At 41.1% G+C, this 17302-nt stretch overlaps 1 protein-coding gene and 1 long non-coding RNA gene across 6 annotated transcripts in view; one reads left to right on the top strand and one right to left on the bottom strand.

Annotated features, from left to right (window-relative positions):
- Positions 1-9251, top strand: part of LOC117199024 (uncharacterized) — a 46875-nt gene extending 37624 nt beyond the window's left edge. Inside the window, exon 2 of the long non-coding RNA XR_007474815.1 lies at positions 7165-9251. This is a non-coding gene — a long non-coding RNA (uncharacterized LOC117199024). The remainder of the gene's footprint in view (positions 1-7164) is intronic.
- The window catches only part of PDHA1 (pyruvate dehydrogenase E1 subunit alpha 1), a 73530-nt gene that overhangs the window by 39570 nt on the left and 16658 nt on the right, over positions 1-17302 (bottom strand). For 2 of the 5 annotated variants that reach the window (XM_033417383.2, XM_033417382.2), the window contains 10 exons: positions 11315-11374; positions 10569-10742; positions 9648-9774; positions 8853-8944; positions 7929-8021; positions 6957-7112; positions 6628-6699; positions 4284-4351; positions 3021-3129; positions 1310-2496 (listed from right to left, as the gene is read on the bottom strand). The exons of the other annotated variants lie outside the window; for them this stretch is intronic. In XM_033417383.2, coding sequence (XP_033273274.1) covers positions 2332-2496; positions 3021-3129; positions 4284-4351; positions 6628-6699; positions 6957-7112; positions 7929-8021; positions 8853-8944; positions 9648-9774; positions 10569-10742; positions 11315-11374 — 1116 coding nt within the window. In that variant the 3' untranslated portion in view covers positions 1310-2331. Of the gene's footprint in view, positions 1-1309; positions 2497-3020; positions 3130-4283; positions 4352-6627; positions 6700-6956; positions 7113-7928; positions 8022-8852; positions 8945-9647; positions 9775-10568; positions 10743-11314; positions 11375-17302 lie in introns of those variants that run through there. 5 annotated transcript variants of the gene reach the window in all.

The raw sequence follows: 17302 nt of genomic DNA, 5'->3' as shown, positions 1-17302 counted from the left end.
TATTTGCCTTCCTGCCCTCCCGCCAACTCTTTCAGGCCTTAATGACGGCTTCCTCCTCTCTGAGCTCCCCTCACCCCATCCAAACCGGCTCATGCAGCCGTCACCGTCACCGTCAGGACTTTCAGTGCCACAGCCCTAAGGCTATTTCTAACCCAGAACAAATCTTCTGTCCCATCTGACTTCTTTTTCTTTTTTAATAAATTTATTTATTTTTGGCTGTGTTGGGTCTTTGTTTCCGTGTGAGGGCTTTCTCTAGTTGTGGCAAGCGGGGGCCACTCTTCATCGCGGTGCGTGGGCCTCTCACTATCGCGGCCTCTCTTGTTGTGGAGCTCAGGCTCTAGACGCGCAGGCTCAGTAGTTGTGGCTCACGGGCCCAGCCGCTCCGCGGCATGTGGGATCTTCCAGGACCGGGGTACGAACCCGTGTCCCCCGCATCAGCAGGCGGACTCTCAACCACTGTGCCACCAGGGAAGCCCCTGTAATTAGGCTTTTAAGTAAAGCAGTAGAAAACAAAGTGCTGGTAACATAACTTTCCCCCCTTCATTAACGTTAACTCCCTTTTCTATGGCTCAGTCAGGAAAAAACTACCAACCTCACTCCAAACTCTGGAGTTTTTCAAGGTTGAAGTTGGGGAAAAGCTGAGAGGGGGCAGAAGCTAAAGGCCCAGTAGAAAAAGTCAAGAGACAGGCCTGGCTGGGAGTGGAGTGAAGCGAGACATGAGATGCTAGTGGGCTACTACACCCAAAGCCTTCTTTCTTTAACTTGCACCCTGCCTTCTCATCCCCACGTCATCTTAAATAGTCTGCTCTGCACAGATGCAGCAGCACTCCTGTACAGTACCTCTCGGGCCATGTCCCACTCCTGCTAAGGCACAAGTGTCACCTCCATATGTGAAGAGAACATATTCCTGTTTTAGTTAAGTAAGTTTTCAAGTTAGGGACTGCATTTTTAAGACTAGACAACAAATCTAGACAAGTCTGGAAGGATATACTATAGCTTTTGCCATAAGGGCTCCTAAAGAAGTATTCTGCTGTGTTGCTTTGAAGTTGTCTTCTCTTACGACTCTCTAAAGAAGACTCCTGTTTGTTTCGTAGTGGTGGTCTCCTCTGCAGGCTCTGGACTGCAGTCTCCCAGTACAGAAGACAGGCTCAGGGGGCCCCGGCAACCCAAGATGAGGCTTAATCAATCAGCTAAGCCAGGGGACACAGGGAGCAAAGAGCTGACAACATACACACGAATTCTGCTGCACTTACGCAAGGAAAACACCGCTTGTTCAATGCACAATTTAAGAACTTGAAGTTTTAAAGAATGATGGAAAAAATTTTAACCTTTTATTTATCAACATGTTTTCAAGGTGAGTAGAACTTGTATGTATTGTGAAAACAGTGATTGTAAAACCTGGTCTTGACATCCCAGAGTATTAGGGAATCCTTAAAAATGAATTTTAATTTACTTCAATGGAAAAATATCTGCTGGAAAGGTGAAACAACAGGTGTTTAAAATAACAAAAAGGCTGGGAATCACTGTTTTAGATCACACATTCCATACATTACTATTAACTGGAATTGCACTTAAAATTCAAAAAAGATAAAATTGATAAGAATATGCCTTGTATTTAATGCCTTGTATTTAATGTTTGATATGACTGTAAATAGAAAACTATTAAGAAAATAGCTTCATATTTATACTTAATGTATAAATGGAGAAAACTAACTTATTTGGCCTTTAAAATGAAGTAGTCTTATTTAAAAATCGAATTGTCCTTCCACCCCTGCCTGGTTATAATAAATATTGTGTTTTATTAAGGAGAAATGATGGTTCAGTGTCAACAGGCTTCAGCACCGACATGCACACAAATGGGGGCGTGTGTGCACGTTAGGGTACACCAGGTAAGCTGCTGGGCACTGGGAGGGACAGGACAATGATCGCCCCACAAAAAGGTGGCAGAGTTGGACAGGCATATAAGGAATTGTTTCTCCTTTTAGTAACTAAAAAAGTATTTGTTAAACGAGTATACAACTAAACCAAATAGAACTATTTTAAAGAAGTAATTTGAAGGAGGGTTAAGCAAACTCTTATTACCTATTTTAGACCTATATAACTAAAATAACCTTTATAATAAGATCCATACTATCCTTAAGATATAACATTAAAAGACGTTGTATCTTTTAATGCAACACTGTACAAACCACATGCAATTACACTATCTATCTATCTATCTAAATCTACACTTTCTTTCTATGGGTTTTCTTCCTCCTTAACAAAGTTGAGAACCCAAAGCATTCCTTACAGTTGCTGCTGAATACCCAACTGAAGGTGTACCATCTCGCATTAACTGATGGACTTAAACTTGATCCACTGGTTTGCACCCCGGACTTCAAAAGGCAGATCGCTGCAGTAGATGTGATAGCCGAGTTCTTCCAAAGGTGGTTCAGGGTCAGCTGTAGCAAACTGGGCAGCATCCTCAATTTCTTTTCTCACGTCAACATCAATTTCCTAAAAATCAATCAGATTACAGTTCAAGAGATGTTTTGAATAGACAGCAGCTTAGGTACCAACTTGTTCTACTGGGAACCTCTTGCTAGTCGTTAACTCTCTACTAGTACTGGCAGTATACCTATTATTATTGAAAATGTTAGGTTAACCATGACACAACAATCCACGAAGGGGGATTCTGGAGGACAGATACCAACATTAAGACATATACCCTGGCGAGGGAACATTTATGAATTAAAAATCTACAGTATATTTTTAGGAAAGAAGAACTGATGGTGGAGGAGGTTAATGTCCTGTGAAAAATATTGCGTCGGCCAAAAAGTTCTTCGGGGTTTTCCCACAACATCGGGGTTTTCCCACAACATGGCTCGGAAAATTTTTGGCCAACCGAATACAGTATGTACTTTCCCACTTACTTACCTAGTTTACCGAGTGGCAGCTTCTTGTGTAGAGAAAAACTGCTCAAAAAGGAGAGCCAACCTTCAAAGGCAGACTTACTTTTAAACCATCAAGAGTCACTGTACCTTTAGTTCTTCAACACTGGCCAGATTGCTGTTCACCATCCTATCCTTGAGAAGCATGATAGGGTCGCTCTTACTTCTAACTTCCTGAATTTCTTCTCGTGTACGGTAACTAGAGGGAGGGAAACAGAGTCACAAGTAGATAAGAACAGTGCCGGCACAGCAGAGACAGTCTGGGAAACACAGCAGTCTGTTTCTGAGACGAAGGAGCACATCAGTACTCACGTCACCGTAAGAAGGGCAGAATTATATACTTTCAAAATACAAGAACTCATCGTAATATTCTGTAAGGAAGAGCTGCTCTGTCTTTATGGAAAACTCTACAATGGCAATTCACCTGGCTTCTCTGGCATTCTGACAACAGGCGCCAAGTTTCTATTTGCTACTTGATCTAGAGGTCGGGCGTGAAGGTAGTGGTGGAGGCAGGGGAGATGGTTTTCTGTGGTGATAGCTATAACCTTTGAGGCAGCAGAAGGCTAAGCACAAAAAAAAATGTGCCTTGCCTTTTCTCCCTTAAGACCACAGAGCAGTGTGGCTGGCAAGAACTTGGAGAGGAGGTTTTCCGATTCTTGATTGTACAACTGACCCTTGTCCTACAGCACTTGAAATAACACTAAAAGCAAAGAAAGGCTCTACCATTTTTTTAAGAACAGAATTACACCAAGTGCTTTCTTCCATGTAAGCTGCTCTTCATAACATTTTCCCTTAGGCCTTCATTCTATACTCAAAGACTTATTACGGCTTACTTTGACTAAATCTACTCTTAATTATGCCACACTCCGGGACTGCAGCATTACATGCCAGAGTTGCCAGGTGACAAAACTCCTTTTTTTTTGACTGATTTATTTCAACATATGGAATATCCCACGTGCTACTTGGTCTTGCTCCATTCCAGCCAGAAGAGGAATATGCCATGAGAATCTGGGGTAATGCCTACAAAAGGTAAATGCCCCCAAGTATCCTACTCTACCATCAGTCCTGTTTTATGCAACAATTCCTCTCTGCAATTGTTTTCTTATTGGTGCTCATGCTAACTAGCATGTACACACTAGAGGAATTTTCAGAATGCTTTCTATATTGGAACCAATTTATTGGAAGGCACGGCTTTCAGGCTCAGACTAACTACTAAATCAATGCATGAAGCCAACTACTGGTGTCTGGCTTCAAAAGCAAACACACACTGAAATGCTTTGCTTTTTCATCTAAGTAGCACCATTCAAAGCCCATCCACTTCGGACACCACACTCAGTTTTCCCATGACCATACCTGACTCCAGGATCACTCATGCTGTGCCCATGGTAACGGTAAGTCTGCAGCTCCATCAGTATGGGCCCCTAAAACAGAACCCAGTGGAGGTAAGGTGAAACAATGGCCACAGCCTCAAATGTACGTCCTTTCAGGATCAAATACCTTCATCAGATCTGAGTTAAGAATTTCTTCTTAGTTGATTCTCATTTCTATTACCTATTCATTGCATGTTTCATCCTCATTTTTTTTTTTTTTTTTTTTTTTTTGCGGTACTCGGGCCTCTCACTGCCGTGGCCTCATCCCGTTGCAGAGCACAGGCTCAGCGGCCATGGCTCACAGGCCCAGCCGCTCCGCGGCATGTGGGATCCTCCCGGACCGGGACACGAACCTGCGTCCCCTGCACCGGCAGGTGGACTCTCAACCACTGTGCCACCAGGGAAGCCCCATCCTCCTTATTTTTAACAGGAACTTATTAATAAAAGCCACCCCCCTGCAGCCTATTTTGAATCAAAAAGGCAGACAATTCTTTATGTAATGTCAATGGGTTCTATTTCACCAGAATTGCATTCGATATATAATTCTTTAAGCACAGCATAGATTTAATTAAGAAAAGCCTATCAGAAAGCGGGGATGGCATTTATCTTCACGGTTAATATGCTAGTCTTTCTGCCCACCCCCCTCCCCCCCAGTCACAGGGGAAATCATCTATAAGCATTCTGATCAAGGCTAGAGAAAAACACTAACATAAACCTTAACAACGTAAGATGAAAAGCAAACCTCTAGTCCTCTCGTCCTTCTCCACTTCCCAGCACACATGAAGAGAGGCTGGATAGGTGACTTTCTACGTCACACCCACTTCATGCAGTGTTTCGTAGGGGACAGCAACCAATCCTGCTTCACAGAGATCTAGCTACTGTGTAACAGAAAGTTGGCAGGTGCTGATCCTGCGACTGGGAGAGCCCGGCTACCACGAGGTAGCTTGCTCATGCTACACCAGCCCCCTTTTAGAAACCAACTTTGAACAGAGGGGATGGGGTGGATCTAGGATCCTTGGGCAGTTTGGTGTAGTAGTTAAAAGAGGGCGGGAGATGGAATCCAAGTGCTTGGGTTCCAGTTCTGGCTGTACTCTATATAGTAGCTACATACCTCAGTTTCTTCATCTACAAAACAGTAATTAACCCAGCTCAGAGGTGCGCCGATTAAAAAAGGCAATACCTAAGTGCTTAGCACATTGCCTGACCTATCATCTCTCAGTAACTGTCACCTATTGATTGTTAATCATCCCGTAGCCATTTGGAAGCACGGCTGGTTAGGCTAAGGGGATGGTGATAAAGGGGTTTTTCCAGACCCTCCCCTAATTCCAAGATCAGGCTTTGGTCAGGCTGAGAAAGTCCACACACTACAAACTACTGATCCTGTTTCCACATACTGTTGGATGCCACATATTCTTTCAGGAACTGGGAGAGGGGGGGATGATGATACCCACCACCCAGGGCGTGGACCCCTAGTCTCAGAGTCCTGATGCAGACCAGTGAGCCCACTGCCACCAACCTGCCATCTCAGTCATCTCATTTTTTTCTTGTTCAACCGTTCTACAGCTCCCTCCCCTCTTCACCCTCTCTTCCATTTTCATCACTGCCAGCCCAATCTTATTTGCACTACTGCCCAAACACGTACGTGAGGGAAGTCACTGAAGGGTAAACCTCAGGGGCCTGCTTTCTGGGCTGTGAAAGACTGATTTAGGGAGAAGAACATCTTTCCACCAGCTCAGATGGCATGTAAGCCTCTTTTTAGGCCAATCTCACTGTTCCCTTCTCCCTCCACTGCTATAACTGGAAGGGTCAAGATTCTTAGGACTGAAACAGCAAGACTAAGACTACATAATTTAAACGTATTATTTGATTTACAAAAGACAAACTTATACTGGATGCCTATTTTACATAAGCAAAGTTCTGTGCAGGGCACTGCAGGAGTCCCCAGTCTGTTCACTCAAGGGGCTTATGATTGATGGCGGGGGGGGCAGGGGGGTGGAAGAGTTAGAAGCACATAATTAACCAAACCAAAAGGCAAAACAGATTGTCACAATGAAGACAGAGGCAGAATGCTGAGGGAGCACTGCAAGGAAAGATTTACCCTAAATGGGGCAAACATGGAATGTTTCCCAAGACGTGAGCTATCAAGACCATGTTATTTATATGAAGGGACCCGATTCACTTAACTGGACCCAGCTTCTATCTTTTACACCTCAATTAGCAGCTACTCCTATATTGCTACAATAGACACAGGGGGCATTCTTTTAACTTTAAGACAGATAAATGTCATTAGAAATCTCTAGCCTAGAGGCCTACAAGAAAAATCTTACCTTTCCAGCTCTACAATAGGCAGCTGCAAACCTTGTGGCCTCCCGGACACACAGGATATCCATTCCATCTACCTATTAATAAATGGGAAAGATTAAATAAACACAACATTGTAAATCAACTATACTTCAATAAAATTTTAAAAATAAAAAGGAAAGGGGCAGAGCATAAATCCAACTGCCTAAAACCATTTTCATCTTACATGACCTGTTCATCCACTAAGAAAACAGAACTCTTTGATCTCTCTGAGATCTTCAAGGGCACTTGACAGAGTGCCTGGGCCCCGCAGGCCCTGAGGGTGTAGCTCCAGCTCTACAACAGGTGTCCTTACCCTCAGCCCAGGAATGAAGTCGCCTCTCTTGTAGTAATCAGTGCTGGCTGCTGCTCTCTCCACAGATGTTCCCATCCCATAGCGGTTATTCTCACAGATGAAAATACAAGGCAATTTCCACAAAGCCGCCATATTGTAAGCTTCGAATATCTGACCCTGGAAATATGTATAAAAGTTCAAGTGGTTTCATTTTGCTGTTTTTCTCTAGACTTCATCATCCACAACAGCTGCTGCTCTACCCAGCAGAGAAAGCTTCCATAGGATGAAACGCCTCACCCACAACTAAGCTTCTGAAGCAAAGGAGTGTGTGTGCTTGGGGGGGAGCGGGGCACAGCGCAGCAAACCCATCACCTCTTTTGCCGCTAAGGAAGCGACAAACCAAGTACTACTACTTGCTTCTGTAGGGCCAAGGCAGCAGCGGAGAATACAACGGGAAAAGATGGACATGTAAGAATGTACTATGGCTGCCTAGTTGTGTGCTTCATTATAAATTCTATGAGACCCTCTGGATGACCAGAGTGAACCGGTGTCTGAGAATCGGCATCCAGAGCAGGGCCTGGCAGGGTGTCAGCCACGGACCGGTGATTACTCAGACCACGACAGAAGAGCGAGAGGAGTCTGACAGCGCCTTGGCATTCAGGGGAATGAGTCTGTACATTACGGTACTGGTTTAAGAACTGGTTTGCCAAGGATTAAAATGTAAATCAGTCCTTCCCCACAGAGTCTGTGGAGCACTGAGGTAGAGCAAAGGTGAGCGCACTCTTAGGAGTACACCTATATAAAGCGCTTGTGAAACAATGCCAGGATGTAAATCTCTAATGTGGCCACAAAACCAAATTTTAGCTTGCCAGATAAATGGCCATTTCAACTAGTAAGCAATATACTACTTCACCACAAACTGAACTATGAATATTCAACACTTTGGACATAACACTGTGATCATTATTGCAATGTTAAGAGACACATACTCACCTGATTAGCAGCGCCATCACCATACAAAGTCAAACAGATTTCATCTTTTCCGTTATACTTACAGGCCAGAGCAATCCCAGCTCCCAGGGGCACCTAATATTAAGGACAACCAAGAAAGGAACCACAGAAATCCGTGAGGGAAGAAGTTAATGCTCTGAATGTTAACTCCTGACCAGAATGTGAGATAGAAATGACACTGTCCCTACCCCAACCCTGTCTCTGCTTACCCTACCCCCAATATTATAAACAAACTAGCAAAGTAACACGAATAACTACTATCGTATTCTATGTCAACCATTTAGCAATAACATTTATGCATTCAGAGATTCAACTGCTAATCCTGAAAAGCCAAAAAAAGAAAAAGAAACCAAGGATTAAAAAAAAATACCAAAAACAAACCAAAAAACCCAGATGCTAGAACCTTAACATATTAGAAAGTAAACCGAACAATCTAGATACGATCTTCTGCTGTTCCTTGTCCATTATTTACTAACTGATGAGAACAAGGAGGACGGCATAACCACAGAAGCTGGCTTTAGATTCAAACTAGGCCCTTAAGATCCTGACCACCTGCTTCTCCTGGTCTGGTACCAGTGCCAGCACTGTCTACAGCAGGGAGAGAGGTGTGGCCAAGAGGATGTGACAAAGCAATTAAATATCAATTAAACGGCAAAGGTATAGTTCTACTGCTAGAGGCTCTTGCTTACTTATAAAACATAACAAGTACCTAAAAGGAAACATTTTAAATCACTGTACAAATCTATTTATTAAATGATAGGGTATGAAGCAAGAGGTCATTTAAAGCACACCGTGCCCCCCAAGTACTGAAGTACTTCAGAGGGAAGTTGTCTGGGGTACAGAATATTGCACAGATGTGGGCCAGGGCCAAATCCAGAAAATCATACAATGCTAGTCCTCAACTACCTGAGCTCCCACGATGCCATTGCCCCCGTAGAAGTTCTTGGCGTACATATGCATCGATCCTCCTTTTCCTTTAGCACAACCTCCTCTTCGTCCTAGAAGTGGCACCACACAAACATGACACATCAAAACCAAATATATAAAACAAACAAAAACACACCCTGAGTATTTACGTAGAGGCTCAACCATTAGAACTCAGAAACCGATTCAACTACATAAGCACCTGTCCCTCTATGCAAATACCTAGACAAGTCCTCCTTGTCTCCTGGCCCTTTTATAATGAAGGTCAGACCAGTCCCATGTCCTTGACCTTTCCAACTTTTTCAGCTCTCTAATCACTGAGTTTTCTTCAGATGTTAGTGTGGTACCCTAGACTTTTTTTTTTTTTTTTTTTTTTTTTGGCCAGTTACAAACATCTGATTTCTCCTACACTCGCATAAGAGTCAAGGGGGACAAAGGGACTGTTGAGAAGATTCTACCCAATGAATTTCTACCCAAGGAAATACTTATACTCAATTTACTTTCTTTGCTAGATTTCTATTGGCATGCTTGAGTGATAAACACTATTCTGATTTTATAGAGCTGACCTTTACCTGAGAGGCCAGACAACCTCAAAAAATGGTCAGTTTACTCAAAGCACAATAGAGGTACCAGAGCACCAAAAGGGAGAGGTTTTTTTGGTTTCAGCTTTTTTTTTTTTAACCCTCAAAAAGGTTTCAATGTTAACTTATAAACGGTTAGCATCTTAATAGGAGATCTGAAAACTTAATTTCCCCTTTTTGTAAATTAATAGCAAACCTGTAAGCTCTGCGAGAATTGCTCGGACAGAAAGCCCACGAGTAAACGTAAAGCCGTGAGCCCGATATGCTGTGATCAGATGGTCTGTGGGGTTTATGCCGGCCTCCAGGCCCACACAACAAGCTTCCTGCATTCAAGGAAGAAGTGGCAATGAGTCAGTACAGTACACCATTTCTAGTTAAAAGGTTTCCTACACTATTATGAAATATTTGGCCCAGTAGAACTCTTCATTAATAACAGCAAGTACCTCTACTTTACACCAGAAACAGAGTAGAGGGTAAGGCCCAAGCCAGAGCCATAAACTGGCAATGCACAGATACGTTTCTTTTAAGCCTGTATGGTGATGTGAAAAAATTCTGAATCAAATGTGAACATTAAAATATTGGGGAATTTCACATGAAAATAGAGACGTCTGTCTTCTCTCGAAGACATCAGCAACAGGAAGCATTAGCCCCGTATTTCCACATGGCACCAACTGGCTGGACTACCAGCCAGTTATGACTACCCCTGCGGGTGGGCCCCGTCTGTTCCACTTCACCACTAGTCCCTGTCACCTGTCTCGATACTTCATACAGCTGGCAGCCTTCACTCATGTATTCTACCTAACTGGTCCCTGGTAGGCATTTGATTTCACAAACCTTGGCCTAAACCTACAAAACAAAAAAACAAAACAAAAACCCTTCCCCCAAAAGTATACTCAGTACAGGTGATCATAATGCTATAAAGGCACAGGAAGTCAGCAATATGATACATGAGTCAATTCTTTAGCATAAGCTTCCTAGCAGGTCTCAGCATTCTCATGTTTATTCTAAAATACCAGCCTCAAATCCTTCAGACAGATAAAGCAGGGTAAAAGCCGATAAACACACACCATACTTCAATTCCTAAGTAACACAGTTTTACTACAAAACTACCACCCACCTGACCATCACACAAGTGACAGAAACCACGAATAATTTTCTGTTTATATAGCTGATCTGCTTTTAACTCCATTCGACGAACAGTCTGCATCATCCTGTAGTATTTGAGCCCATCCTCCCTGGTGAGCACCGTAGTGACAGGAGGGCCCTCTTCCAGCCGGTGAAGATCACATTTCTGAAATGGAATCAGACAGTTATCTCTCAGTCACTACAATGTAAACACTGCCAACCCACTCTAAGATCTAACTCGAAATATTTAAATCGAAACCCAGCAAATACTGAACTTGAAAACCAGCAGGCGAGCACATCAGAAATGCTGCATATTGCTTCTGATTCCTTCATAAAACTGACTGTGCAATGAGATGGGGTTTTGGAGAAAGGAAGTCTTTCTAAGATGACTTTCACTGAAAACCCCTAGAAGTCAACTGAGTTACAGGTTGAAAGACAAACTTTCAAACAAGCATTCTAAGAATCTTCTTATTCAAACATGTTACCAAACCACATTTCAAGTCTTAGAGTAGGTCTTCAATCTTTTTAGCTTGCTCTCCTGCTCCAAACTACCAAAAACCTGCTACATAAAAGGAGTAAATTCTAATTTTTGCTAACTTCTCTGAATCTTCGATTCTAGAACATTTGGAATAAAATGGTGAAAAACATGAATATCAAAATGCTGTACTGCAGAGGTAAAACTATATATCAAAGTGTACCTGTGGAAAAAAATTTAACACGAAGCAAAACACCTCTTACCTTAATTTCAAATGTAGCATCATTTGCAAAATTACGGGATGCCACCAGCACTCTGCTTGCCTTGAAAGATCAAAATATACAAGTATATCAGTGCTTTTTATTGTCGGTTATTTTTGAGTTATTATTCTTATTAATCAGTTATCAGGATGCAGTCCTAGAACTCTAAGAGCCCTAACACATTCATGGGCTTATCTTCCATTCTGTTCACTGTGTTGGGATCTTGTCCTCCAAAAGGAATCCATGCTTTGGCCAAAGAAACATGATGGTACCCCCATCTAAAGGCAAACTGCAGAAACCCGTCTATATAGTCACTTTGTTTTCAAAGAAATTACAGTGAAAATGTAATGAAGTTAATGGCCAAATCGAAGAGACCAGATCATCTGTGGGGTATGTTTATGCTATTCTTAGTCATAACCACATACGTTGAGCAAGCTAATGCTTTACTTTCAGAATAGTTCTTCAGATAAAACTATGATTCAACTCCTATTTCAGGCAAATCACTTCTCTATGAAACGGTACTATAAGAAAAATATTTTAAACTACACAAAGCATGAGATAGACACCTTAGTGAGAAATGTACAAGACAAAAGAAAAGATACTTAGCATTCCCTGACTTAAAAAAAACAAAAGATTTGAGGGATGTTTTATGATTCGAAGAGCACCAGAAGGAAGATGTTCTCTACAACTCCCTTCCTTTTTTTTTTTTTTTGAAATAAATGCTTCTCGAGAGGGCAGACAGCAGAAGCAAGAACAACTACAATCCTGCAGCCTGTGGAACAAAAACCACATCCACAGAAAGATAGACAAGATGAAAAGGCAGAGGGCTATATACCAGATGAAGAAACAACATAAAACCCCAGAAAAACAACTGCATGAAGTGGAGATAGGCAACCTTCCAGAAAAAGAATTCAGAATAATGATAGTGAAGATGATCCAGGACCTCGGGAAAAGAATGCAGGCGAACATAGAGAAGATGCAAGAAGTGTTTAACAAAGACCTAGAAGTATTACAGAACAAACAAACAGAGATAAACAATACAATAACTGAAATGAAGACAACACTAGAAAGAATCAATAGCAGAATAACTGAGGCAGAAGAACGGATAAGTGACCTGGAAGACAGAATGGTGGAATTCACGGCTGCGGAACAGACTAAAGAAAAAAGAACGAAAAGAAATGAAGACAGCCTAAGAGACCTCTGGGACAACATGAAACATTCACATTATAAGGGTCCCAGAAGGAGAAGAGAGAGAAAGAACCAGAGAAAATATTTGAAGAGATTATAGTTGAAAACTTCCCTAACATGGGAAAGGAAATAGCCACCCAAGTCCAGGAATCGCAGAGAGTCCCATACAGGATAAACCCAAGGAGAAACACGCCGAGACACATAGTAATCAAATTGGCAAAAATTAAAGACAAAGAAAAATTACTGAAAGCAGCAAGGGAAAAACAACAAATAACATACAAGGGAACTCCCATAAGGTTAACAGCTGATTTCTCAGCAGAAGCTCTACAAGCCAGAAGGAGTGCAATGACATATTTAAAGTGATGAAAGGGAAGAACCTACAACCAAGATTACTCTACCCAGCACGGATCTCATTCAGATTCGGTGGAGAAATCAAAAGCTTTACAGACAAGCAAAAGCTAAGAGAATTCAGCACCACCAAACAAGCTCTACAACACATGCTAAAGGAACTTCTCTAAGTGGGAAACACACGGGAAGAAAAGGACCTACAAAAACAAACCCAAAACAATTAAGAAAATGGTCATAGGAACATACATATGGATAATTACCTTAAACATGAATGGATTAAATGCTCCCACCAAGAGACACAGGCTTGCTGAATGGATACAAAAACAAGACCCATATATGTGCTGGCTACAAGAGACTCACTTCACACCTAGGGACACATACACACTGAAAGTGACAGGATGGAAAAAGATATTCCATGCAAATGGAAACCAAAAGAAAGCTGGAGTAGCAATTCTCATATCAGACAAAATAGACTTTAAAATAATATTACAAGAGACAAGGAAGGATACTACATAATGATCAAGGGATCAATCCAAGAAAAATATATAACAATTATAAATATACATGCACCCAACATAGGAGCACCTCAATACATAAGGCAACTGCTAACAGCTATAAAAGAGGAAATCGACAGGAACGCAATAATAGTGGGGGACTTTAATACCTCACTTACACCAATGGACAGATCATCCAAGATGAAAATAAATAAGGAAACAGAAGCTTTAAATGACACAATACACCAGATAGATTTAATTGATATTTATAGGACATTCCATCCAAAAATAGCAGATTACACTTTCTTCTCAAGTGCGCACGGAACATTCTCCAGGATAGATCACATCTTGGGTCACATGTCCAGCCTCAGCAGATTTAAGAAAACTGAAATCATATCAAGCATCTTTTCTGACCACAACACTATGAGACTAGAAATGAATTCCAGGGAAAAAAACGTAAAAAACACAAACACATGGAGGCTAAACAAGACGTTACTAAAAAACCAAGAGATCACTGAAGAAATCAAACAGGAAATCAAAAAATACCTAGAGACAAATGACAATGAAAAACACGGTGATCCAAAACCTATGGGATGCAGCAAAAGCATTTCTAAAAGGGAAGTTTATAGCTATACAAGCCTACCTCAAGAAACAAGAAAAAATCTCAAATAAACAATCTAACCGTACACCTATAGGAACTAGAGAAAGAGGAACAAACAAAACCCAAAGTTAGCAGAAGGAAAGAAATCATAAAGATCAGAGCAGAAATAAATAAAATAGAAACAAAGAAAACAATTGCAAAGATCAATAAAACTAAAAGCTGGTTCTTTGAGAAGATAAACAACACTGATAAACCATTAGCCAGACTCATCAAGAAAAAGAGGGAGAGGACTCAAATCAATAAAATTAGAAATGAAAAACGAGAAGTTACAAGAGACACTGCAGAAATACAAAGCATCCTAAGAGACTACTACAAGCAACTCTATGCCAATAAAATGGACAACCTGGAAGAAATGGACAAATTCTTAGAAAGGTATAACCTTCCAAGACTGAACCAGGAAGGAATAGAAAATATGAACAGACCAATCACAAGTAATGAAATTGAAACTGTGATTAAAAATCTTCCAACAAACAAAAGTCCAGGACCAGATGGCTTTACAGGTGAATTCTATCAAACATTCAGAGAAGAGCTAACACCCATCCTTCTCAAACTCTTCGAAAACATTGCCGAGGAAGGAACACTCCCAAACTCATTCTATGAGGCCACCATCACCCTGATACCAAAACCAGACAGGGATACTACAAAAAAAGAAAATTACTGACCAATATCACTGATGAATATAGATGCAAAGATCCTCAACAAAATACTAGCAAATAGGATCCAACAACACATTAAAAGGATCATACACAGCAAAAAAACAAACAAAAACAAAAACAAAAAACTCTCCAGAAAGTAGGCATAGAGGGAACCTACCTCAACATAATAAAGGCCATATATGACAAACCCACAGCAAACATCATTCTCAGTGGTGAAAAACTGAAAGCATTTCCTCTAAGATCAGGAACAAGACAAGGATGTCCACTCTCACCACCATTATTCAACATAGTTTTGGAAGTCCTAGCCACAGCAATCAGAAAAGAAAAAGAAAGAAAACAAATACAAATTGGAAAAGAAGAAGTAAAACTGTCACTGTCTGCAGATGACATGATACTATACATAGAGAATCCTAAAGATGCTACCAGAAAACTACTAGAGCTAATCAATGAATCTGGTAAAGTAGCAGGATACAAAATTAATGCACAGCAATCTCTTGCATTCCTATACACTAATGATGAAAAATATGAAAGAGAAATTAAGGAAACACTCCCATTTACCATTGCAACAAAAGGACGAAAATACCTAAGAATAAACCTACCTAGGCAGACAAAAGACCTGTATGCAGAAAACTATAAGACACTGATGAAAGAAATTAAAAATGACACCAACAGATGGAGAGATATACCATGTTCTTGGATTGGAAGAATCAATATTGTGAAAATGACTATACTACCCAAAGCAATCTACAGATTCAATGCAATCCCTATCAAATTACCAATGGCATTTTTTAAGAGCTAGAACAAAAAATCTTAAAATTTGTATGGAGACACTAAAGACCCCAAATAGCCAAAGCAGTCTTGAGGGAAAAAAACGGAGCTGGCGGAATCAGACTCCCTGACTTCAGACTATACTACAAAGCTACAGTAATCAAGACAATATGGTACTGGCACAAAAACAGAAACAGAGATCAATGGAACAAGATAGAAAGCCCAGAGATAAACCCACACACCTATGGTCAATTAATCTACAACAAAGGAGGCAAGCATATACAATGGAGAAAAGATAGTCTCTTCGATAAGTGGTGCTGGGAAAACTGGACTGCTACATGTAAAAGAATGAAATCAGAACACTCCCTAACACCATACACAAAAAAAAAACTCAAAATGGATTAGAGACCTAAATGTAAGACTGGACACTATAAAACTCTTAGAGGAAAACATAGGAAGAACACTCTCTGACATAAATCACAGCAAGATCGTTTTTGATCCACCTCCTAGAGTAATGGAAATAAAAACAAAAATAAACAAATGGGACCTAATGAAACTTCAAAGCTTTTGCACAGCAAAGGAAACCACAAACAAGATGAAAAGACAACCCGCAGAATGGGAGAAAATATTTGCAAATGAATCAACAAAGGATTAATCTCCAAAATATATAAAAAGCTCATGCAGCTCAATATTAAAGAAACAAACAACCCAACCCAAAAATGGACAGAAGACCTAAATAGACATTTCTCCAAAGAAGACATACACATGGCCAAGAAGCACATGAAAAGCTGCTCAACCTCACTAATTATTAGAGAAAGGCAAATCAGAACTACAATGAGGTATCACCTCACACCAGTTAGAATGGGCATCATCAGAAAATCTACAAACAACAAATGCTGGAGAGGGTGTGGAGACAAGGGAACTCTCTTGCACTGTTGGTGGGAATGTAAATTGATACAGCCACTATGGAGAAAAGTATGCAGGATCCTTAAAAAACTAAAAATAGGGCTTCCCTGGTGGTGCAGTGGTTGAGAGTCTGCCTGCCGATGCAGGGGACGCAGGTTCGTGCCCTGGTCTGGGAAGATCCCACATGCCACGGAGCGGCTGGGCCCGTGAGCCATGGCCGCTGAGCCTGCGCGTCCGGAGCCTGTGCTCCGCAACGGGAGAGGCCACAACAGTGAGAGGCCCGCGTACCGCAAAAAAAAAAAACTCAAAATAGAATTACCATATGATCCAGCAATCCCAGTACTGGGCATATACCCAGAGGAAACCATAATTCTGAAACACACATGCACCCCAGTGTTCATTGCAGCACTATTTACAATAGCCAGGTCATGGAAGCAACCTAAATGCCCATCAACAGACGAATGGATAAAGAAGTTGTGATACATATATACAACGGAGTATTACTCAGCCATAAAAAGGAATGAAATTGGGTCATTTGTTGAGACGTGGATGGATCTAGAGACTGTCATACAGAGTGAAGTAAGTCAGAAAGAGAAAAACAAGTATTGTACATTAACACATGTATGTGGAACCTAGAAAAATGGTACAGATGAACCGGTTTGCAGGGCAGAAGTTGAGACACAGATGTAGAGAACAAACGTATGGACACCAAGGGGGGAAAGCCGCGGTGGGGTGGGGATGGTGGTGTGATGAATTGGGTGATTGGGATTCACAGGTATACACTGATGTGTATAAAACTGATGACTAATTAAGAACCTGCTGTATAAAAAAATAAATAAAATTCAAAATTTTTAAAAAATAAAATAAAAGCTTCTCATTTATTACTGGGAAAAAAACCAGATTAGCCAGCTGTTTTTTCAGTGGGTGAAATTCTGACAAAAATGCCTCTGAGGTTGATCTGTTGTTAGAT

Source organism: Orcinus orca, chromosome X, assembly GCF_937001465.1.
Source record: "Orcinus orca chromosome X, mOrcOrc1.1, whole genome shotgun sequence".
In the NCBI taxonomy this organism is placed as follows: domain Eukaryota; kingdom Metazoa; phylum Chordata; class Mammalia; order Artiodactyla; family Delphinidae; genus Orcinus; species Orcinus orca.
This window is presented reverse-complemented; position numbering and strand designations above follow the sequence as displayed.